At 44.0% G+C, this 25,670-nt stretch overlaps 1 protein-coding gene across 7 annotated transcripts in view; it reads right to left on the bottom strand.

Moving 5' to 3' along the window:
• Nucleotides 1-1,034: 1,034 nt before the first annotated feature.
• Nucleotides 1,035-25,670, bottom strand: part of PACS2 (phosphofurin acidic cluster sorting protein 2) — a 1,277,570-nt gene continuing 1,252,934 nt past the window's right edge. For 6 of the 7 annotated variants that reach the window (XM_082242585.1, XM_082242586.1, XM_082242584.1 and 3 more), the window contains one exon: nt 1,035-1,645. In XM_082242585.1, the coding sequence (XP_082098711.1) occupies nt 1,527-1,645 (119 nt within the window). In that variant the 3' untranslated portion in view covers nt 1,035-1,526. The remainder of the gene's footprint in view (nt 1,646-25,670) is intronic. The other variant, XR_014224766.1, reaches the window with a different exon arrangement.

Here is a 25,670-nt window from a genome sequence, read left to right as displayed (position 1 = left end):
ATTAAATAAATCCTTACATCAAACACTGCTATACTAAGCTAAAGAGAGCAGCAAGCATTCAAATTTGTGGCAAACTATTTGATGGAAAGGAATGTCCAACTGACCTACTGTAATAAGTACAGCTCAGAAACAGCTAGCAGTGCTTTCAGCAATCATGAGCTTAGTGATACAAGCAATTACAAATCACTGTGGAGAATTTCAAACAACATTTGCAAATTAGAAAGTTCCAGTAGTCAGACTCTGTTATTTTTCCTCTAAAAACCAACAGTAAAAGTAAATTCCAGGGGTTAAACATTTTTTTCCTTTAATATTGAGAAGCTTAGTAGCTCTGTTTAGATATCCTAGAGTGCAGCTAGTAAGCACTATGTGTAGAAAAAAGTGAACTCTAGTTTATTAGAATACATTAAACAACAGAGTCAGTGAAGTCAGATCAACACAAGTCCTATACCAAGGTGTGGAAGTTAAGGAACATTATTTGAGTGGCTTTATCACACAACTCCATTAAAAATAATGTCTCATAATGTTAAGAACCCTCAGTTTGTTAAATATAAAAAGTATCAATTATTCCTAAAGTAGAGCTCCACCCAAAAGGGGAAGTTCTGCTTTAAGGCCTTCTTTTCACCAAAAGACGTTTTTTTTGGAGGGCGGGGTAAGTGGTTTTGACAGGTACCAGCTTACACTTCTACTTGGATCGCCCAGGTCCTTAAAGGCTGCGGAACTATTCACAATGCGCAGCGGGCACCCGGCTGTGAAGCCACAAGCTGTCACAGCCGGATGCCCACAGTTGAGATGCTGACACCGGGGACTGAAGACCAAGGGAAAGAATGGCTCAGGTGAGCACATCGCTGGTTCCTGAGACAGGTGAGTGTGTTTATTAAAAGTCAGCAGCTAAAGTTTTTTTTAGCTGCTGTTTTTTAATAAACACAAAAATGACTGCAGCTCCTCTTTGTGCCAATCCTATTTGGAAAATGACAAGGCTCCTTAGCAGAAACAAAAAAAAAAAAAAATCTGCAGCTGCTCATATGAATTAGGAGTGAGGAATATCATTTCCCTTCCCAAACAATGTAACAAAGTGGCAAAAAGATCCATCCTGGCAGAAAGTTTCAACAAAGTGCAAAACCATGAATGGCATAGTACTAGTTTAATTCAATCATAGGCCAACCTAAAATTCCAACACACACACACTGAAATCATCAACCTAACCCAACCCTACATGTAACACATTGGTTAGCAGTGCATCTTTTTACCCGGGTAATGGAGTACCAAACTTACTGCTGGGTAAGCAGTATGTTTACGACTTAATTTTGAAAATGTCCTCCCTTGGTTGTAAAATTAAAAAATACAAAAATGTAACTTCAAGCTTAACTTTAAATAGTATGAGCAATAAAAAACACAATAGTAATAAAAAAAAGCAAAGGAAAGGAGCTGGATGGGTTTAAGTTCGGGGTAGTAGTTGGCACTAGTTAGTATCCAAACTTGAGTCTTGAGAAGGAGGGCAGCAGTGACAAGACCCCTGTGGTAGGAGGCTAGAAGTTGGATTTTGAATGTCCAAATATACAGATGGGGAAGTGCTTGACATGAGACGACCACTGTGCAGCTAGCTGGAAAAATTTAACATCATTCCATTCCACGCCATCGATTACAACTAAAAGAAAGAAAGAAAGAAAGGACGTTAAATGCAGAAAAACAAAGATAACAGTAATAATGATCCCATGTATATTTTATATATACCATCTCCCAGCCTACACACAGGGTGATTAGCTAATGCACACAAGGCGATTAGGGTGTGCGCAGGCACCCTGCTCGCATGCCTATAGTTGTGCTTTAACACAAAAGATCCGATATATCCCCCTGAGGAAGACACGTGGTCCCTTGTGTCGTCACGCGTAGGGGAGGGACAAGGACGGACGGAGCGCTTCGCTAGTATCTGGTGAGACTGTCAGCTGCCGTCACACTAGCAGGCAGACACACATGGCGTCTCTCACTATACCACCACGATTTCATTTCTTTTCCGTTCAGATTGTTCGCTGTTATGGCCAGTTGAAGGATTTCATGCACTATTGTGAGCTTTCTATTCATACATGACGCTGCATTGAGGGACGGAATCTACCAGCCTAAGGTGTTTCGGATGAGAAGAGTCATAGGGATCCAGATGGATTCGCACTAAGTTCTCCTGTATATACGCTCTAATGTATATGCTCTAAGGTGAGCATCCAATCACAAGGGGGTGCACGGTTGTTTGCTTACTGTGACACTCTGGTCACTCACCTGTGGGAAGCACTAGCCACTTTAGTTAGCCAGTTCACTGTTATAGGACTGTGTTTTCAGCACTATTACTTCACGGGAATATTTATCACTGGACTCTTTTTTGCAATTTTACACATATTATTATTTTGCACCTTTATATATATTTTTTATATATTTTGTATATATTTATTGATTTATTATTGGAGCTGTTTTAGTATTTGCATTTACATTCTTTGCACTTTTACATTTACATGCATTTTTGGCACTGTATACATTCTATATTTATTTGATGATATTCACTGGTTAGCATTATATTTATTTATTTAAATAATTGCGCAACACTATTTATCTTATAGTTGTGCTTTATTTTGCTATAGAGACACTCTAACACACAGGATGTTGCCGAAACAGGCCATCTTGGGAAATTTCCTAAATGATGACAAAGATAATATGAAAAACCAACAGAGGTTCTAACTCTTCAACAGTTTACTAAAAATATATACTGTATGCCACTGCTGTAGTGTTCTTTGACTGTACCTGCATGGGTTGTCCCTCAGTCATACATCCAGCGAAGCAGAGTCCATCTGATCACCCAAGGTTCCAGCACATTGATGGGGAGCAGGGACTCATCCAGGCACCAAAAGCCATGATTTGACTGAAGACTCAGTAGTCTATCTATTGGTACCATTTTTTCAGAGCAGAGAAAAATGGGCAGAGATATAGTGGTGATGTCATTACGCCCGCTGGGGCATGGAATGCTGTTTTCTGATAAGCAGATTGCATTTTGTCTATATAAGTAGATGCCTCGTGTTTAATAAAATCTGTTTTTAAGTTACTGCACCCATGATAGATTTCCTTTCCTCTTTTATGGGATGGTTGTGTTGGTATTGATCAGTGGAATGTCCCGGTTCTATCTGGTGTGAGGTAGCAACTTGATCGGGAGGCATTGGGAGTATTAGTGGCGGCTTACCTTCCATTCATCCATCGGCTCAGTGGGTAGATCGTATTCATCCAACTATTTTGGGACTTTTTCCTATAAGCGCTGTTAGGTCTAAACACCTGGTAAGCAGCTAGCATGTTCTTTGTGGTGGTTTGCACGTGGTGAAGAAGCTGGTTTTGAACAGGACTTTTTAGGCTGCTTTCTTTACATATACGGATACACCTTCTTCACTGGAAAATTTTATACATCGCATTTATTGGTTGGACTTCATATGAATTTTGGACTTTTTACTTATTAATTTATTACTTTATGCACTGTTTTTTTTTTTATTCTGTGAATATACAGTATCTCACAAAAGTGAGTACACCCCTCACATTTTTATAAATATTTTATTTTATCTTTTCATGTGACAACACTGAAAAAATGACACTTTGCTACAATGTAAAGTAGTAAGTGTACAGCTTGTATAACAGTGTAAATTTGCTGTCCCCTCAAAATAACTCAACACACAACCATTAACCAGTTCTGGCCTGGAAGCATTTGTCCCCTTAAGGACCAGGCCATTTTTTTGCGATTCTGCACTGCGTTACTTTAACGGAAAATTGCGTGGTCGTTCGACGCTGTACCAATATAAAATTGATGTCCTGTTTTTCCCCACAAACAGAGCTTTCTTTTGGTGGTATTTGATCACCTGTGCGTTTTTTTATTTTTGCGCTATAAACAAAAAAATAGCGACAATTCTGATAAAAAAAAACAACATTTTTCACATTCTGCTATATAACATTCCCAAAAAAAAAATTGAAATATTAAATTTTTTCATCCTTTTAGGCCAATTTGTATTCTGCTACATATTTTTGGTAAACAAAAATCGCAATAAGCGTATTTTGATTGGTTTGCGCAAAAGTTATCTTGTCTACAAACAAGGGGAAAGATTTATGTCATTTTTGTTTATTTATTTTTACTAGTAATGGAGGAAATCTTCGATTTACAGTGCCTTGCGAAAGTATTCGGCCCCCTTGAACTTTGCGACCTTTTGCCACATTTCAGGCTTCAAACATAAAGATATAAAACTGTAATTTTTTGTGAAGAATCAACAACAAGTCGGACACAATTATGAAGTGGAACAAAATTTATTGGATATTTCAAACTTTGTTAACAAATAAAAAACTGAAAAATTGGGCGTGCAAAATTATTCAGCCCCCTTAAGTTAATACTTTGTAGCGCCACCTTTTGCTGCGATTACAGCTGTAAGTCGCTTGGGGTATGTCTCTATCAGTTTTGCACATCGAGAGACTGAAATTTTTGCCCATTCCTCCTTGCAAAACAGCTCGAGCTCAGTGAGGTTGGATGGAGAGCGTTTGTGAACAGCAGTTTTCAGTTCTTTCCACAGATTCTCGATTGGATTCAGTTCTGGACTTTGACTTGGCCATTCTAACACCTGGATATGTTTATTAGTGAACCATTCCATTGTAGATTTTGCTTTATGTTTTGGATCATTGTCTTGTTGGAAGACAAATCTCCGTCCCAGTCTCAGGTCTTTTGCAGACTCCATCAGGTTTTCTTCCATAATGGTCCTGTATTTGGCTCCATCCATCTTCCCATCAATTTTAACCATCTTCCCTGTCCCTGCTGAAGAAAAGCAGGCCCAAACCATGATGCTGCCACCACCAGTGGCAGCCGGTTCGTTAGGGGCGCAGGGGCGCCGCCCCCCATCCATGCGTCCGGCCCCCTGGATGGGGATTTTTTTTTGCATCACCTGATTAGAGCCAGAGGCTCTAACAGGGCGATGCAAAGGGTGGACCCAGGGCACAGAGCAGTGCGTCCCGAGCCCACCCAATGTGTGAAAATAGCGAATGAAAATTCGCTATTGTCACACCGATCCTCCTCCTGGCCAATCAGGAAGCGGGTCCTACACGCGCTTCCTGATTGACCGCAAGGCAAACCCCATGCCATTGGCCGAGGAGGAGGCGGGAGCAGAAGGATTGGAGGAAACGCGCCACCGGGACCGAGGAGAAGCCGATCGCCGCCGCTGCTGCTCCAGGTAAGTAAGGGGGCACGCACGCTGATCTCTGCATTGGGGGAATGTATGCTGGTCACTACATTGGTGGCACGCACGCTGATCTTTGCATTGGGGGCATGTACGCTGGTCACTGCATTGGGGGAATGGTATGCTGGTCACTACATTGGGGGCATGTACGCTGGTCACTACATTGGGGGCATGTACACTGGTCACTAAATTGGGGGCATGTACGCTGGTCACTGCATTGGGGGCATGTATGCTGGTCACTGCATTGGGGGCATGTACGCTGGTCACTGCATTGGGGGCATGTACGCTGGTCACTGCATTGGGGGCATGTACGCTGGTCACTGCATTGGGGGAACGGTATGCTGGTCACTGCATTGAAGGGGGCATTTATGCTGGACTCTGCATTGAAGGGGGCATGTATGCTGATCTCTGCATTGAAGGGGGTATGTACGCTGGTCACTGCATTGAAGGGGGCATGTACGCTGGTCACTGCATTGAAGGGGGCATGTATGCTGGTCACCTCATTGAAGGGGGCATGTACACTTGTCACTGCATTGAAAGGGGGCACGCTGGTCACTGTGCATTGAAAGGGGGCACACTGGTCACTGTGCATTAATAGGGGGCACGCTGGTCACTGTACAGTGAAAGGGGGCACGCTGGTCTCTCTGCATTGAAAGGGGGCACGCTGGTCTCTCTGCACTGAAAGGGGGCTGTCAGAGACTCAATACCCTGCGCAGGCGCTCTTAGGAATGCTTCCTGAGCACACTGATGTGCTGTCATGAGTCTCCTAAAGGGTTAACCTAGAGCAGACTAATTGCAGTAATTGGCAAACAGGCTGCCTTATTTAAACAGCCCAGCAGCACTGCACTTTGCTGTGTTGTCTTCAGCTCTCCTGTATCCTGTGCCTGTTATATCTGCTGTTCCTGTTTACCTGACCCGGCTTGTCCTTGGATTCTGATTACCTGCTGCCCGCCCTGACCTTGGCTATCCTCCTGTCTCATCCTGATCTGTTTACCTGCTACCGGCTATTGGTCCTGGATCTGTTCCTGGCTCTCCCAGGGAATCCGGGGGGAATCCGGGGGGCCGCGACCTGGTGTTAGCAAGCAGCCAAATCCATCCCCACCTTCTGGGGCCCTGGTGAAGACCGGCTTACACTTAGACTTCGCGCCTCTGGTGAACCTGTGCCACGCCAGTTACCCGGTAAGCCACTCCTCTTACGTCAGGCTCTGCCACGTTACCCCGTGACAGTATAACACAGCCATGACTGAGCCTGCTAGAGGAGCCTCTCCTATGGATGACATCTGCCAGCACCTTGCGGCCCTTACCCAGGCCGTTAAGTCCCTGCAAGCGGGCTATACCCAGCTGGAGGGGCGTGTTCAGTCCCTGACCCCCTTCACGGACCCTACAGTTTCTGCTGCTTCCATGGCTCCCTCCGGGCCGACGGTGGTGATGCTGCCTCCTGAGCCAAGGGTCCCTACGCCGGAAAGGTTTTCTGGGGATCGGAGCAAGTTTAGAGCCTTCCGCAATGCCTGCGAGCTGTACTTCTCCCTGCAACCCCGAACCTTCTCCTTGGAAGCAACCAAAGTGGAGTTCATCATATCCCTGCTTCAAGGTGAATCTCAGTCCTGGGCTCACCGCCTGCTTGAAGAGCGCAATGACCAGCTGGACTCCATGACGGCTTTCTTTAACGCAATGGCGCAGTTATACGAAGACCCGCAGCGCACTGCTACCGCAGAAACCGCGCTCACTTCACTTCAACAGGGCCGTAGAGGATTACGTCACTGACTTCAGGCGTTGGAGTACGGACACTCACTGGAACGACGCAGCCTTGCGACATCAGTTCCGCCTGGGTCTTTCAGAAAACTTGAAAGATGAACTGGCCCGAGTGGGTATACCCGAGACCTTGGAGGCATTAATCACCCTGGCCATACAGATAGACCGCCGGCTCCGTGAGCGTAGAGCAGAGAGGTCCACGCAGCAGACCCGCCCAGTCTGGATGTTGCCACGGGTTCCTAATCCCATCCACACCGTCTCCTCTGGTGCCCGTTCCAGCAACACTGCTCCGCTTATTTCTGAATCGGATACGTCGGAGCCGATGCAACTTGGGCTTATGCGTCCTTCCTTATCAACAGAAGAACGCTCACGACGATGTCAGAACAACCTGTGCCTGTACTGCGGAGAGGCCGGACACTTTGTACGCTCATGCCCAGCAAAGATGCATAAGCGTCTTTCTATATCCCCCTCAAGTTATCCAGTCTCTGTCAACACTACCACTCACCTGGCTCTCTCTATCTCATTTCAGCTCCCAGAAGGCCCGATCCCGGTCACCACTATTATTGATTCCGGGGCATACAGCTGCTTCATTGACCTTACCTTTGCTGCCCATCAACGCATCCCACTTCGACCCAAGTCGCAGGGACTCTCCATCTTCCTAGCAGATGGGTCCCACATCAAGTCTGGGCCAGTTACCCAAGAAACCCCTCCATTGCCTGTGGCCACTCTCGAAGGGCACAAGGAGTTGTTATGCCTGGATGCCATCTCTTCTCCCTTGTTTCCCGTTATTCTGGGGTTACCCTGGTTGCAGGCACACAACCCGCAGATTAATTGGACTTCTGGAGACGTCAAGTTCCAGTCCCCTTACTGCCAGAATCATTGCCTGCCAGTACGCCATAGTGCTCCTAGCACCCTACTCTGTATGGACGCTGATAAGGAGATACGTTCCTCTGTCCCAGTATCTTATCACGAATACTTGGATGTCTTCAGTAAACAGGGGGCTGAGATCTTACCCCCCACCGCCCCTATGATTGTCCAATTGAATTGCTTCCGGGGCCGAGATCCCTTTCGGACGTATCTTTCCTTTATCGGAACGAGAATTGGGTACCCTTAAAGACTATGTGACGGAGAATCTAGAGAAGGGATTCATCCGACCCTCTACTTCTCCGGCAGGAGCTGGGATCTTTTTTGTGGAGAAAAAAGACCATTCACTTCGGCCATGTGTGGACTACCGTGAGTTAAATAAAACTACGGTCAAAAACCGGTACCTTGATTCCTGAACTCTTCCAGAGACTAAGAACCGCCTCTGTATTCACCAAACTGGACCTACGGGGAGCCTACAATTTGGTCCGTATTAGGGAGGGGGATGAATGGAAGACAGCATTCCGCACCAGATTCGGGCATTATGAATATTTGGCGATGCCTTTCGGGCTCTGCAATGCCCCGGCCACCTTCCAGCACTTTGTCAACGACATCTTCAGAGACTATCTGGACATCTTTGTTATTGTCTACCTGCACGATATCTTGGTCTTCTCTTCCTCCCTGGCCCAGCACCGAGAACACGTTAAAAAGGTACTCCACCGACTCCGGCTACACAGGCTCTACGCAAAACCCGAGAAATGCGAATTTGAACAGCAGAGTATCCAATTCCTCGGGTTAATAATCTCCTCTGAAGGGGTCAAAATGGACCCTCAGAAGGTCTCCGCCATCCTGGATTGGCCCGCACCGGTGGATAAAAAGGGGATTCAGCGTTTCATAGGATTCGCAAATTTCTACAGGAAATTTATCAAGGGGTTCTCTTCCATCATTGCCCCTATTACCCTGCTCACCAAACAAGGTACCAGCTTCCACTGGTCTCCCGAGGCGCAAGTCGCATTTACAGCCCTGAAGGAGCTGTTTACTTCTGCTCCTATCCTCAGCCACCCGAATCCCGCCCTGCCTTACATCCTTGAAGTTGACGCCTCGGAAATCGCAGTAGGAGCAGTTATCTCCCAGCGTCAAGGTCTCAAGGACCTGATTCATCCGGTAGCTTTCTTCTCCCGTAAGCTTTCTCCTGCGGAGAGGAACTATGATCAAGACCGCCCTGGAGGAGTGGAGGTATCTATTGGAAGGGGCGGCACATCCCATACTCATCTACACGGATCATAAGAACCTGGAGTATTTGAGGACGGCCAAACGCCTGAGACCTCGCCAAGCAAGGTGGGCACTTTTTTTTTCCAGATTTACGTTCCATATAACGTATCGACCGGGTTCCAAGAATACGAAACCCGATGCTCTCTCTCGAATGTACGACAGTTCTAAAGAAATCATTGTACCTGACACCATCTTAACCCAAGGTAACTTTCTGCCTTTTCAGTCTGACCTTCTTACCGCTCTGAGACAAGCCACAGTAAATGCTCCCCATCCTGCTGGAACTATACTGGTACCCAGAAATGGACTGCTATGGAGAGGGGATCAAATTTTCGTTCCAGAAAGTGCTCGTGTGTCCATCCTAGGACTGTGTCATGACCACCCGATGGCTGGTCATTTCGGGATCCATAAGACCCTGGATCTTGTGCAGCGCACGTTCTGGTGGCCCGACTTGGAGAAGTGTTGTAAACAATCAGACGGTTATTATTATAACCATCAGACGGTTATTCTGCAATCTTCGTGGTAGTAGACCGTCTGTCGAAAATGGCTCACTTCATACAACTAAGAGGTACACCCTCCGCGCTTGAGACGGCGCAGGTCTTCATCAGAGAAATTGTAAGGCTTCACGGGGTCCCAATGAACATTGTGTCGGATAGAGGTGTCCAATTTACTTCTCGCTTCTGGAGAGCTTTATGTGATTCACTGAAAATCAAGCTGTCAATGTCCTCCGCATACCATGCAAAGGAAGTAGTAGAACCGCACTCAGGTGGATGAAAGCAATGGAATACTTTTATTCTTCAAATCATAGGTAGACAGACAGTGCAGGGAACAGATGATCCAAGGTTGTAATGCAGGAGAAACTAATACAAAAGCTGAACAAAAATGTATATATATATAACTATGTCACTTCCTCCGTTCTTCTGCATAAATATTTATTGGGTCTTGAGACATGCTTCATCAAAGTAATGATAATAAAATGAAGATAATATTGAAAGACAAATTGTAAATTTGAATAAATAAATAAATAAATGAATAAGTGAAAACTCTCACCATTTCCCAATGAAAAATACCATGAGGGAAAATGTGTATGTGTATATGTAAATGAAGCATTTGAAAAGTATATAGATCATACACATGCGTGTATATATATAAAGTATGTAAAAATGCAAGAAGAAACACATAGCACACACATACACATGCATGGGTATAATGCCTGGAGCCACAAGAAACTGCATACATGTAACATATTAAATTAAAAAACAAACAAACAAAACAAAAATTGTTTTGTAAAAAGAAAAAAAAAAATATATATATAGGCATGTATGCATGCGGCTACAATGCCCAGCAATGTGTATCTTCACCTGCATATCCATATTATCGGATAATGGTATAGAATAAAAATGAAAAAATGTACATAAACAAATGACAGTGAATATATAAAAAAGAAATGGAAAAAATCATGAACGATGACAGATGATCAAAAATTAAGTGAAATCCAAAAAGGTGTGTCGGCTGCGCTGATTAGTGTTAAAAAACAAATTCACAAAATTTATAGAATTTATAAGTGTACAGCAGTGTCTACGCGAGCCCACCATATTGATCATAAAATAACGAATGTAAATATTGTGTATTGTGAACAACAATAAGTGATGCTATAATGTGAAACGTGGAAAAAATGAACTAGACAAGCAAGAATCTAGATACTAGTGATGTAAATATTATGTGAATGAGACAAGTGAAAAAAATAGATATGTGTAAAAGTGTATGTACAGTACTTGTATAGATGTAATTTCCTGTTGGTACAATGGGAAAAAATGAGATATAAAAATTGAAGCATGTCAAGAGACGCAAAATATTGCCGAAATGGATACACTCCATGAACACAATGTACATAGGCCCGTTGGAGAAAAGGTCCCTAGACCCCTGCAGACAAAGGTTATAATATAAACATATTATGCAAAAAGAAAACCGATGTCTGTCGATGGCAGAAAACAAGGTAAAGAATTATTTCTAAAAAAAGGAAACCTAAACACAGATCAAGTTTATGTCCAGAAGGACACAAATACTTGACTGTGAAACATTTCAACAAAGCACATGATTCAATGCCAACGAACCAGTGGGTGTGGGACCAATTGCCAACGGGAAAGATTAAATGGAGGACCCTCATAAATGTAGTAAAAATAGACAATCAATCAATGACCGCGTGCGATAAATATCATATCAATTGTAAATCCATACACGCGGACATTGTATTAACAATGCAATATTTGTGTTTAAACATTTCAAAAAAATGTAAATGACAACTAATTGCATGGTGAAACATATACGCTGTAGAAGAAATAAGCTTAATATACATATTCGCTGTTACAGCAAGAGCATAGCACATGAAGTTAAATCTAACTGTGAGCTCGAACAAGAAGGAGGAGAGGGAAGTGCCAGAAAGAGTAAATACCAGAGAGAGGGTGTCACTCATAAAAATGAGTGACGTCCCACTCCCAGTTTAACCCATGAGGCATCCGTGTATGTAACTTAAAAATCCAAAGGACTTCCCTTTTACAAAGTAATTTGAAAACGTCACCACCTCTAGGAGGTCTAGTGACGTGGTCTATAATTTGGACCTGTACCAGGGACATGTCCCCATGGTGTACATTGTTAAAATGCTTCGCTATATTGGTGGACTTGAGGGTGCGAATGTCACTAAGGTGCTCCCTGAACCGATCTTTTAACCTGCAAGTGGTTCTGCCCACATACTGCACAGAACATGATTTACATGTAATCAAATAAATGAGGTATTTGGTATTACAATTGAAAAAATCTTTTATAGTATATATCTTATTATCATAAGTAGAGACAAAATTGTCTCTACTGATAATATGAGGAGAGGTGACACAGTCTGTCATGCCACATTTAAAGTTCCCTCTACAATAGAGCCATGTCTTAGATGTATTGGATTTTTTAGAAATATAAAGGCTAGGAGATAGGGAATTACCTAAAGTGGCAGCCCTTTTAGCTACTATATTAACCCCATCTTCAAGAACACTTGCACAGATGTCATCTGTGTATAGTGTAGGTAGATGCTTTTGAATGATCTTTTTTATTTTATTGAATTCTAAGCTGTAGGGCAAAGATAGTGTGATCAAGGGAATCATTTTTTTGGGGCTCTTAGACGTGGTATTGTTTATATTCCTGGTTTTTTGCCTGAATCTGTTTCTGTGACTATTCTGGAGAACAGTTTCCTGTTGTGTATGACGTAAGTCACTGGAGATACTTGATGTTAAGAGATCAGAACGATCTTTATTTATAGCTATAAAGTATGCCCTATTTAGCATCCATCTGGGATATCCCCTGTCTAAAAATCGATGGTATAATAAAGACGCTTGTTTTTTAAAATCTTGTAAATTGCTGCAAATCCTACGAACTCTGAGGAATTGCCCTACAGGGATGCCCTTGATGGTATGAACTGGGTGGCTGGAATGCGCATGCAGTAAACTGTTTCCAGACAATGGTTTCCTATACAGATTACATATAACTTTGTTGTCAACATGGCTCAAAGCAACATCCAAGAATTCTATTCTGTCCTCACTTGAAGTACCTGTAAATTTTAAATTTAAAGAGTTGTTGTTCAAATATGACAAAAAATCGTTCAGATCTATACTCTTATGACAGACGAAGATCAAATCGTCTATGTAGCGATAATACAAAGCCACCCGGTCTCTATATGGGTTGTCACCTCCAAAGATGTGGGGTCTCTCCCACCAACCCATGTAAAGGTTGGCGAGAGAGGGGGAAAACTTAGCCCCCATCGCTGCCCCACACCTTTGGAGGTAAAAACTACCATCAAATGAGAAAAAGTTGTGTGTCAAAAGAAATAACAATACCTCAAGAATATAAGCTTGTAGTTCAACATTAAGGTGGGTCCGTTGTTTTAGGAAAGTATCTATGGCTATAATCGCAAGATCATGGGGTATAGAGGAATATAAACTGGACACATCGCATGTGATCCACATAAAGTCCTCTGCCCATGAAAATGTATCCATAACATTCAATAGGTGTTTGGTGTCTCTTAAATAGCTAGGGAGCTCTGATACAAGATCCTGCAATTGACCATCTAGCCATTCACCTAGTTTTTCACAGAGAGATCCTATCCCAGAGACAATAGGTCTCCCCAAAACTGGATTTAAACCCTTCTGAACCTTGGGGAGATGGTGAAAAATAGGTGTAACTGGGTAATCTGGGATAAGTTTCTCTGCTTCCCTGATGGAGAAAGCGCCAAGGGTTAAACCCCTTTCCACTAAAGTGCATAGTGCCAATTTGTAACTAATAGTGGGATCACTTTTCAAAGGCTGATAGGTGCAAGTGTCATTTAACTGTCTAAGGGCTTCTTTCTTATATGCCTCGCTGTCAAGTATAACTATTGCACCTCCCTTGTCTGCATTTCTGATGGTGATGGACGTGTCTTGCTTCAATGATTTTAAAGAAACTCTCTCTTTGCTGGTTAGATTATCAAGAGATCTAGATATGGAAGAAGGTGTGTCGATGGCTAAACCGAATATGTCTCTTTCCACTGATTTTTGGAAAAGATCCATATTCGGTGATCGTGATTGAATTGGGTAAAAACTGGAAAAAGTGGACAAAGCAATTCTTTTAACTCCCTCCTCAGAATCCTCATCTGACAGGTACAAATTTTCCATAGCCAGATCCTCCAACTCCACATGTCTCACGAAAGGTGAGCACGGGCCTGTCAGGGTTGGGGGATATGGTAGGATCAATGTCATTGGAAATGGTATCCGATTCACTAAAAAAATGCCTTTTGAGAGTTAAATTACGGACAAATTTGTTGACCTGCAGGATAGTCTGAAAAGGGTCAAAATGAACATGTGGGCAAAAATTCAAACCCTTGGACAGTAGACTTATGTCCTCAGTGGTCAAAGTTCTTTTTGACAAATTAATAACATTGTTACTTGCTGTTGTTGTGCCGGTAAGGGAACTTTCCAAGTCTATTTCCGAAAGACTTTCCGAAAAAATTTCTGCTGCGTTTGCTTGACCCGTTTTTTGAAGCAGATGATACATTGCCCGATCTAGATTCCATTGATGTGTCCGATGTATGAGCCATCGATGTGTCTGTGGCTCCCATATCAGGATCTGAGAAGCTGACTCGTTTTTTAGTTGGATATTGGCGATGCCAGGAGCTTGTTCTTTTCCATGTGTAAACATTCTTTGTATCGTAGTCAATCTCATCCCTGAGCAACTTTTCCTGTTTTCCCTTTATAATGTCCATCTCAAGCTTATCGATTTTATCATTTAATCCTTGGTCTAGATCTGCAAATAGTGGAGACTCTTTAAATGGTAAAAGTTCTGTTTGTAATGAAGAGATTTCTTCTTGTAGTTTGTCTAGTTCCAGATTTTTAGAGTCCACAATCAATCTCATGAGATCAAAGGAACATTTAGAAAGGGTTTCTGTCCACTGCTGTTTAAGATCGTCGTTGTGCAGATCAAAGGTGGGAAATTTCTTTATACGGAGACCTCTTGGGATCCTTGCGACATCAATGTACTCGTTTAGTGTTGTCTTCTCCCAATAGGCTTTAACCTCCTTAGTCATGAGCTTCTCCAGTTTGTGAAAAATAGTTTTAATAGAGGACGAAGAATCATCCTTGGCTTTTTTGAGAGTGGCTTGTGCATCTTGCCTCAGCGGATTGTTGCTTAATAATCTAAGCGTCCGGCTGGTAGAGGGTTGCTTCCATGTCTGTTCCGTGTGTGAATGACACACATGCACCGTCTGTCTAAATCCAATGTAAAGTCCGTAAGTTTGAAGAGACCAAAGAAGATGTTGAAAGAGGACTCACCGGGCTGGCTGTAATCACGGAGATCAGGAATAATTGGAAAGAACAGAGCCGCTCAGGTGTGTCAGTCCAACCTGGTGCTGGTGAGACCCGTCATCCAGATAAATGCAAAGGAAGTAGTAGAACCGCACTCAGGTGGATGAAAGCAATGAAATACTTTTATTCTTCAAATCATAGGTAGACAGACAGTGCAGGGAACAGATGATCCAAGGTTGTAATGCAGGAGAAACTAATACAAAAGCTGAACAAAAATGTATATATATATAACTATGTCACTTCCTCCGTTCTTCTGCATAAATATTTATTGGGTCTCGAGACATGCTTCATCAAAGTAATGATAATAAAATGATAATAAAATGAAATACCATCCCCAGACTAACGGGCAGACTGAGAGGACCAACCAGACCCTCGAGCAATATATCCGATGCTTCACCACCTTTGTTCAAGATAACTGGGTCTCGCTACTTCCATCAGCAGAGTTCGCATACAATAACGCCAAACACTCAGCTACAGGTCAGTCCCCATTCTATGCCAACTACGGGTTTCACCCATCTTTCTTGCCCTGCTTTATTCCTGAATCTACAGTGCCAGCAGTCTGGGATATCTTGGCGTTCCTTAAGGAGAACAACAAAATCTTACAGGATGCCATGACCAAGGCTCAGACCTCCAATAAAGAGTTCTTTGACAAAAGAAGGGAGAGGTGAGTTGGTTCTCCAGCCCGGCAACCTGGTATGGTTAGCCACCACCAATCTCCGATTGGCATGCCCTTCCAAAAAACTGGCACCCAAGTTTTTTGGACCGTTCCCTGTGAGGAGAAAATTAAATGAGGTATCTTACGAATTGACGCTTCCCGATTCCCTCAAGATCCATCCAGTCTTCCACGTTTCACACTTGAAACCTGCAGTACCTGACTCCTTTCCTGGTAGAAGTTCGGAACCACCTGCTCCTGTCACCATCAACGGGGACGAAGAATTTGAGGTGGAGGCCATCCTAGACTGCAGAAGGCGGAGGAACCAGCTACAATACCTGGTTAAGTGGAGGGGCTACGGCCCCGAATAAAATTCCTGGGAACCGGTACAGAATTTCCATGCCCAGGACTTAATCCGGAATTTCTTCCGCAACCATCCCTACAAAAGGAACCTTTTGGGCACCCGGAGGTTGCCCTTAAGGGGGGGCAATGTCAGAGACTCAATACCCTGCGCAGGCGCTGTTAGGAATGCTTCCTGAGCACAGTGATGTGCTGTCATGAGTCTCCTAAAGGGTTAACCTAGAGCAGACTAATTGCAGTAATTGGCAAACAGGCTGCCTTATTTAAACAGCCCAGCAGCACTGCACTTTGCTGTTTGTCTTCAGCTCTCCTGTATCCTGTGCCTGTTATATCTGCTGTTCCTGTTTACCTGACCCGGCTTGTCCTTGGATTCTGATTACCTGCTGCCCGCCCTGACCTTGGCTTGTCCTGACTAGCCTCCTGTCTCGTCCTGATCTGTTTACCTGCTACCGGCTATTGGTCCTGGATCTGTTCCTGGATCTCCCAGGGAATCCGGGGGGCCGTGACCTGGTGTTAGCAAGCAGCCAAATCCATCCCCACCTTCTGGGGCCCTGGTGAAGACCGGCTTACACTTAGACTCCGCGCCTCTGGTGAACCTGTGCCATGCCAGTTACCCGGTAAGCCACTCCTCTTACGTCAGGCTCTGCCACGTTACCCCGCGACAGGGGCACACTATACCTTAATTACTGAAGACCCCTTTCACACTTTTGCGACCTCAACGTCACACAATTTTTTACAGCGTTTTTTGCCGCAAAGCAATGCCTATTACATTTTTCTGTTTGCGCCCCCCCCCCCAAAAAAAATTTTGAGCCCCAGCCGCCACTGGCCACCACCATGTTTGACAGTGGGGATGGTGTGTTCAGGTTGATGAGCTGTGTTGCTTTTACGCCAAACATAACGTTTTGCATTGTTACCAAAAAGTTTGATTTTGGTTTCATCTGACCAAAGCACCTTCTTCCACATGTTTGGTGTGTCTCCCAGGTGGCTTGTGGCAAACTTTAAACGACACTTTTTATGGATATCTTTAAGAAATGGCTTTCTTCTTGCCACTATTCCATAAAGGCCAGATTTGTGTAGTATACGACTGATTGTTGTCCTATGGACAGAGTCTCCCACCTCAGCTGTAGATCTCTGCAGTTCATCCAGAGAGGTCATGGGCCTCTTGGCTGCATCTCTGATCAGTCTTCTCCTTGTATGAGCTGAAAGTTTAGAGGGAGGCCAGGTCTTCATAGATTTGCAGTGGTTTGATACTCCTTCCATTTCAATATTATCGCTTGCACAGTGCTCCTTGGGATGTTTAAAGCTTGGGAAATCTTTTTTTATCCAAATCCGGCTTTAAACTTCTCCACAACAGTATCTCGGACCTGCCTGGTGTGTTCCTTGTTCTTCATGATGCTCTCTGCGCTTTAAACGGACCTCTGAGACTATCACAGTGCAGGTGCATATATACGGAGACTTGATTACACACAGGTGGATTCTATTTATCATCATTAGTCATTTAGGTCAACATTAGATCATTCAGAGATCCTCACTGAACTTCTGGAGAGAGTTTGCTGCACTGAAAGTAAAGGGGCTGAATAATTTTGCACGCCCAATTTTTCAGTTTTTTATTTGTTAACAAAGTTTGAAATATCCAATAAATTTTGTTCCACTTCATGATAGTGTCCCACTTGTTGTTGATTCTTCACACAAAATTACAGTTTTATATCTTTATGTTTGAAGCCTGAAATGTGGCAAAAGGTCACAAAGTTCAAGGGGGCCGAATACTTTCGCAAGGCACTGTACATATGCACTGTTACTGTAAAAATGACACTGGCAGGGAAGGGGTTAACTTTATTAGTGATCAAGGGGTTAAGTGTGTCCCTAGGGGCATGATTCTAACTGTCAAGGGGCGTGGCTTGTGATGTAACCACAGAGACATACGATCCTACATAGCAGGATCGTACAGTCTCTGCAGTTATACCAGGGAGAATGCGAGTGGCCGGCGGACATCCGAGCCGCCGGTCACTCGTGCAGGGATGGCCGTGAACTACGTCGCTTTGCCCACGAGGGGCTGACTGCCACAGTAAATATACTGTGGGCGGTCGGCAAGCGGTTAAACGTTTGTCGTTTGCACTTCCGCAACAACCCTTGGGCTTTCAGTACTTTTTCTGCCAAAGTGACCTTTGTAATTTCATTGTTAAAAGGGAAAGCCCTGGCATGGGTCTCTCCTTACCTGGAACGCAATGATCCTGTGCTGCAAGATGCTGATAGATTTCTGGCTTCTCTTCAGACTGTATTTGACAAGTTAGATAGAGCTTCTGCAGCTGAGTGCTCACTTTTGGACATACAACAAGGTAACAGGACTGTGGCACAGTATGCTATTGAGTTCCGTACCCTGGCGGCTGAGACCAAATGGGACTGAGGGGCATTACGTGCAGCTTTCCGTAAAGGTCTTACAGATCGCATTAAAGATTAATTGGTCTATAAGGACTCCCCAGAAGATCTTGAAAAATTCATAGAGTTGTGTGTTTGTCTGGATCTCCCGTATCATGAAAGGTGCCAGAAGAGACTCAGAACTCGTAAGCTTCCAAGGCCGGTATATCGCTTGGCCCCTAACTTCCAAGCACCACCTCAGCCTGAACCTGAAATTTCTGTTGAATCCAAGTCTCCTGTGGAACCCATGGAAGTCAGCCATCTCCACCTCTCAGAGTCGGAGAGACAGAGGAGGCGTGCATTGGGCTTATGCTTCTACTGTGGACTTAAAGGACATTTGCTATCTGGTTGTCCAGCCCGTCCAGTAAAAGGCAGGGTCTAACCAGTGTCGGAGGAGCTGGGTTAGACCTTACAAGTACTTCCTCCAAAACCAAGACTACTGTACCCGCAATCTTCCACTTAGCCTCTAAATTTGTCCCCTGTGCGGCTTTTGTAGATTTGGGAGCCGCTGGTATATTCTTGGATTACAATTTTGCTAAAGAAAATAACATCCCATTTGTTCCAAAGTCTAGACCCCTAAGCATTTCCACTCTGAATAGACAGCCGTTGGGAGATGGCCTTGTCAAGTTTGAGACCACCACTATCACCCTTCAGGTAGGCGCACTCCATAAAGAGGAAATCATCCTGTCTCTTATTGATTCCCAACTTCTGCCTGTTATCCTTGGCTACCCTTGGATACAACACAACCCTTCCTTTGATTGGGTAAAGGGAGAATTAACCTCTTGGGGGTCTTCCTGTTATTTGAACTGTTTATCTCGACTCACAAGACTTTCTGGTTGTCTGTTGGATTCCGTGCGCATCCCTCCTACCTTGCATCCTGAATATTATGAATTTGCAGATGTGTCTTGCAAGAGAAAGGCGGAGGTTTTACCTCCACATCGTTCTTTTGTGCAATTAATCTGATCCCTGGAGCACCTCTTCCCAAAGGAAGGACTTAACCCTTGACATATTCCTCCATGGACTTTTGTTCAGACAAAGACAAGGACAACTTGGAAAGAGGTTTTATTCGCCCCTCTTCTTCTCCAGTAGGGGCAGGTTTCTTCTTTGTCGAAAAGATGGATGGGGGTCTTCGACCATGCATAGATTATCGAGGGTTAAATTAGATCACTGTAAAAGACTCCTACCCGTTGCCTCTTATTCTAGAGTTATTTGATGTGCTTAAGGGAGCCGTTATCTTTATTAAACTTGACCTCCGAGGGGCTTATAATCTGGTTTGAATTAGAGAGGGAGATGAGTGGAAGACAGCTTTCAACACCCGCAATGGACACTATGAGTATCTGGTTATGCCATTTGGACACTGTAACGCTCCTGCTGTCTTCCAACGTTTCATGAATTACATTTTTCATGACTTCAGCAACAGTTTTGTGATAATCTACCTGGATGATATCTTAATTTTTTCCAAGACTCACCTTGAGCACTGATCACATGCAGTGCTGTATCTTGGCCTAGGCCAACAAGGCCTAGGCCTAGGGCAGCACTTTGCAGGGGGGCAGCATAAAAGCTACACTACGCACAAGAAAAAAAACCGCCTCCTCCTTGCTAGCCCACTAAAAAGGGTCCCTGCTGGCTTGCGCTACACACTTTTAGTATGGTGCCAGTCTTATAGGGCGAATTGGGCTGGAGGGCAGGGTCCAGGAGGCAAATCAATCTGGCACCCCCATAAAGCTGTCATACTGCTACCTCCTGGTATGATATGATGATGGGCACTGCTGAGGCTGACCTTATGGGAACTGATGAGGCTACATTGATGGGCACTGATACACTGTGGTTGTGGTCTGTGGTTTACAGATGACAGGGCGGGTCATAAACAGGAAGAGGTGTGGCCTTTACAGGAAGAGGTGTGTCATATTTAAATTAGGGGATGCACCAGTTTAGTCTGGCCTAGGGCAGCACAAAACCTAAATACACCTCTGATCACATGTAAGGCAAGTATTACAGCGGCTGAGAGAAAACCACCTTTATGCAAAGATTGAGAAGTGCAGTTTTCATCAAAACCAGATATCTTTTCTTGGATACATCATCGTAGTGTCAATCAATAGTGTCGGTTTCCAAATGAACCCACAGAAACTTTCTGCTGTCTTGCAATGGCCCCAACCGACCACTTTGAAGGGACTCCAAAGCTTTCTGGGGTTTGCAAATTACTACAGGTGTTTCATCAACGGTTTTGCCTCCATAGCTGCCCCCCTTACTGCTATGACTAGGAAAGGCACCAATTGCAAACTGTGGCCCTCAGAAGCAGAATCAGCTTTCCAGCTTTTAAAAGGTATGTTCAGCAAGGCTCCAATTCTTCAGCATCCAAACCCTGATCTCCAGTACATAGTTGAGGTGGATGCCTCTGAGGTAGGAGCAGGTGCTGTGCTGTCCCAGAGACAACCTAAGACCGGTAAGATTCATCCAGTGGCGTTTTTCCTAAAAAGTTTTCTCCAGCGGAGTTGAATTACGATGTTGGGAATCGAGAACTACTGGCTATAAAACTTGCATTAACCGAATGGCGACATCTTCTGGAAGGGGCTCTAAAGCCTTTTTCTATCCTGACCGACCATAAAAACCTGCTGTATCTTCAGACTGCTAAACGTTGGAAACTCCTGCAAGCTCGATGGGCTCTGTTCTTCTCCAGTTTTAATTTTGTCCTTTCCTATGTCCCTGGGCATAAGAACAGGAAGGCAGATGCTCTTTCCAGACAGTTTGTTACTTCTGAAGAAGATCAACCTGCCGAACAATATATATTTCCACCTCACAAGATTGTCGCACAGATCTCTGCAGCTCTTTCCCAACAGTTACAGGAAACCCAGAATCGTGTTCCTCAAGGGCTGAAAGTACCACCAGGTTGCCTGTTTGTAGCCCCCAGCCTCAGGAAACCTGCACTCCTCTTGGCACATGATGGAGTGTTATCTGGTCATCCTGGTGTCACAATCACTCTTAAGACCTTGCAGCGTCATGTTTGGTGGCCTCATATGAAAAGAGATGTTACAGACTATGTGGCTGCCTGTCCAACCTGTGCTGCTAATAAAGTACCTCGCACATTGCCTGCTGGGCTATTACAACCGCTTACTGCACCTCGCCAGCCTTGGACCCATTTAACTATGGACTTCATTACAGAGTTACCCAAATCTGATTGCATGACTGCTATACGGGTCATAGTGGATCGCTTTTTAAAAAGGTCTCATTTTGTACCACTCTCTGGATTACCTACAGCGGAAGCTCTGTCTACCCTCTTCCTTTCTCATGTTGTGAAACATCATGGTATACTTACCAAGATCGTCTCAGATCGCGGATCTCAGTTCATTTCCCGATTCTGGAGAGCGTTTTGTAAGAAACTGGGAGTAACACTCTCACTCTCGACCTCACATCACCCACAAACAGATGGTCAAACCGAATGCATCAACCAGACCCTTGAAACCCATCTTCGGCATTACATCCACTCGCTACACTCCAATTGGTCTAAGTATTTGCCCTTGGCTGAATTTGCCATTAACTCTCGTTGGCACAGTGCCCAACATACAGCACCATTCTACGCAGCCCTGGGGTATCACCCTCAGACCTTTCCATTACTTCAGCCTTCATCCAGCGTACCAGCAGCAGATCAACGGGTGAAGAATATCTTGCTACACTGGAAAAAGATTTGCTTATTGCTACGGAAGTCAGCAGGCAGATATGAACGTTTCTCCAACAGACGAAGATGCCATATACCTCCTTATGCGGTGGGGGACAGAGTTTGGCTGTCTACCAAATACGTAAGACTGAAGCAACCCTCTACCAAATTGGGCACCCGATTCATTGGTCCTTTTAGAGTAATTGCTAGAGTTGGACCAGTCTCCTATCGGTTGAAATTGCCCTCCTCTCTCCGGATACACCCTGTGTTCCATGTTTCTCTCCTTAAAAAGGCAATCTTCAATCGTTACTCCAGAACTCAACAACTACCTCCTCCTGTTCCTGTTGATGGCCAACATGAGTCTCTAAGATTCTGGATTCTAGAAGACGGGGTCCTGGCCTACAATATTTGGTTTATTGGAAAGGATACCCCTTCACAGACCGTTCCTGGGTTCCGGCTAAAGATTTGCATGCCCCTGCTCTCATGCGAGACTTTCATGCCCCTTTTCCTGCTAAGCCTCGCTAGGCCCCCGGAGGGGGGTCCATTGGAGAGGGGGTCCTGTCATGTACCTGGAAGGCCTTATCTGTTGTGCCACAAAGAAGCTCTGGAGTTTTTGCAGTGATTTTCCAGCCTGATGCTTTACTTTTACGACATATCTTGTGCCTGTTCACTCGCAGTGCTCTGGTTTTTGCACACCCTCCTATCCATGTGGACGGGGCCACAACCCAGAGTCCTGTTAAGCTGAACAGGGGATTTTGTTCCTTGAATTAGATATATCCTCCGCTGTATTTAGGTGGGCCGCAAAGTACTGTTTTAGTGACTCTCTTATAGAGAAGTGCTCTCTCCGTTACAACCGTGTTGAATTTCTGTTAGATATTTTTTGTTTCTTCACTCACGATATCGGGGTTCTTTTGGATGCCCGTAATCTTGTGAGGTTGAAATTGAAACTCTGTCTTTTTGACTATTATTATCCTCTGTCATTCCTGTTTGGGCTATAGAAAACTGTTTGGGTATCTTTGTCTACAGAGAAGTGCTTTTTCTGCTGCACCTTTCTTGAACCATCGAAAACCATCGAACCACCATGTTTAGAGGCACTGGCTTTGATAGTCTCCTGCTCTCTTACAGGGAACATGGGAAAAAGGAAGCCCAGGATACCAAAATTGAATCCCTGGTCTTTCAAATAAAAAAGGCAGTAGAAAAGAAAACAAACCTGTACCTACATGTGGACAATTTTTAGACATACAATAGAGAAAATCTCAACCCTTTAGGGTTGAGAATCCAGATTTTTCCTACCCTTGATGACCTAGACAAAACTTTTAAAAACAAGTGGGAGGCCAATCTCCAACTCTGCTCTAGAAACATGATGTGTATACTCATTGAAGAGTATCAAAAAAGAATTAAAGAGTTAGACCGTACCATTGAAAAGCTCTATGAACAACTTGAACCACACTTAGATAGCCCCAAATTTAAGGGCTTAGAAAACAATATAAAAAATCAACTCGATAAGAGTATAAAATGTAATATTAGTAAAAAGGAACAAAAACTGTGTAGAGATCGCATAGCGTTTAGGGATAAGAAAGCTTATAAATGGAATCAATCCCATACACAATCTCGACCTCCACGTCGAGATTTAACTAGAGCGGAATCCAATATGGGGTCAAACTCTTCCATCAATTCATCCCTTTCTTCCTCCTCACAACAAACGAATAGCCGGGGTAGACCGACTTAACCTAAACGGCAATTTCCTCAGGAGGAAAATACCAATCTTAGCAAACGCCCTCCCACTCCATCCGGGTCAATACCCTTATCCAATTTCTCATTAGACACACGACGCATGACAAGTACTAACTTACCTGTCAAAAATACTTCGGAAATTAAACACATTGCCATCATAGACACCACACACGCAATGGCAGCGGAGAATGCGACTAATGAGGAATTCTCATGAAACGCATCCACCCCCCCCCCCCCCGCCATTGGTGAACAGCGATCATCAGAAGAGGATAGTGATATCATTAATCTTTCTGATTACCCACTTTCAACAGCCCAAATTACACTTCTACGTAAGGGCCTAACATTCTGTCCCGCAATGGACATAGATAAGTTTGAGTTAAAAAAAGACCTAAATTTGTTTGCCCGCAAGATATTACTGCAGAGCCAACACGCACAACGTACAACCCAAAATTATTACAGCAAAAGTCCAAGAAATTGGACAATGAAGCTTTGGATACTTTGATTTCTTTACTTGAAGAACAAGATGGCCCGACCTGATCGATAGAATTGATTTAGATTCCCTATTGGGTGAACAGGCTCATTCGAATCCTTCCCCTCGCTTCCAGAAAAAAATCGGACAAGTTTCCGGCATTAAATTCCAATACTAATCTAGCGGCCTTTGTTATGTTGGTCTCCAGTAAAGTCGAAAAAATTTGACCGTCCTCTAATATTTCTAATTTGAGCAATCAAGAAAGGATTGCACTCACCACACTCACAAAGCAGTTCCAATTAACTATTAAACCATCCGACAAGGGGGGGAATATCGTGATCATGAATAACCAACAATACATTGGAAAATCCTAGATAACCCCAATTGGTATAAGAAAATTTCCAGGTCAACAATTGATAAATACTTTTCAGAATTTTACACCCTTGTCGATGGCGCCTACTTGGCGGGCTGCATCGACAAGAACACTTGGGATTACCTTTGCATCAAGTACCCTAAAATTCTGACGTTCTACAGCCTGCCAAAGATTCACAAAAACAAAATCGATCCGCCGGGCAGACCAATCATCTCCGGCAGAGGTAGTATTGCAGAAAATCTTAGTAGTTACGTCGATAGTAAACTTTACCCTTTCGTACAGCTCCTCCCCTTCTTTGTTAAGGATATGATACATTAGCTACAATTACTGGAAGGCATGTCGGTTCCATCGGATGCCCTGCTGGTGGCGATTGATGTAGAAGCTCTCTACAGCTCCATCCCCCACCAGCAGGGCATCCGAACGATCGGACGTGTCCTGACCCAATCCAACTCAGACCCACCATCCACACTTAATTTCATCTTACAGTCCTTGGAGTACATTTTATTGCGAAATGTATTCGCTTTTGACGGTTCCCATTTCCTCCAGGTACAGGGCGTTGCTATGGGGACATGCTGTGCCCCATCGTACGCCAACCTGTACCTGGGGGAGTGGGAATGATTTTTACTCTCAGAGGAATCTCATTTGCAATATACACAACATATACTAGCATGGCATCGGTACTTCGATGATGTACTGATCATCTGGACAGGTACCTGTGAACTGCTTCTTGAATGTGTGGAATGTATGAACAAGAACTCATACAATTTGACATTCACTCTCAATTACGAATTTAACACCATCGACTTCCTGGACATCACCATAACAAAGGACCAAAGCGGACAAATTAAAACATCCCTATTCAGGAAACCGACTGCAGCTAACACCATTCTATACGCTACTAGTTCCCATCCCACCCCGCTCTTGAAATCTATTCCATAGGACAATATCTGCGACTTCGCATAAATTGTTCTGAAGAACATACCTTTAAATCTGAGGCAGACAAACTAAGAGCTAGGCTAGCAA

This window comes from Pelophylax lessonae (assembly GCF_965119305.1).
Source record: "Pelophylax lessonae genome assembly, chromosome: 13".
Classification (NCBI taxonomy): Eukaryota; Metazoa; Chordata; class Amphibia; order Anura; family Ranidae; genus Pelophylax; species Pelophylax lessonae.
The sequence above is the reverse complement of the archived record's forward strand: the minus strand, read 5'-3'. Positions and strand labels throughout refer to the sequence as shown.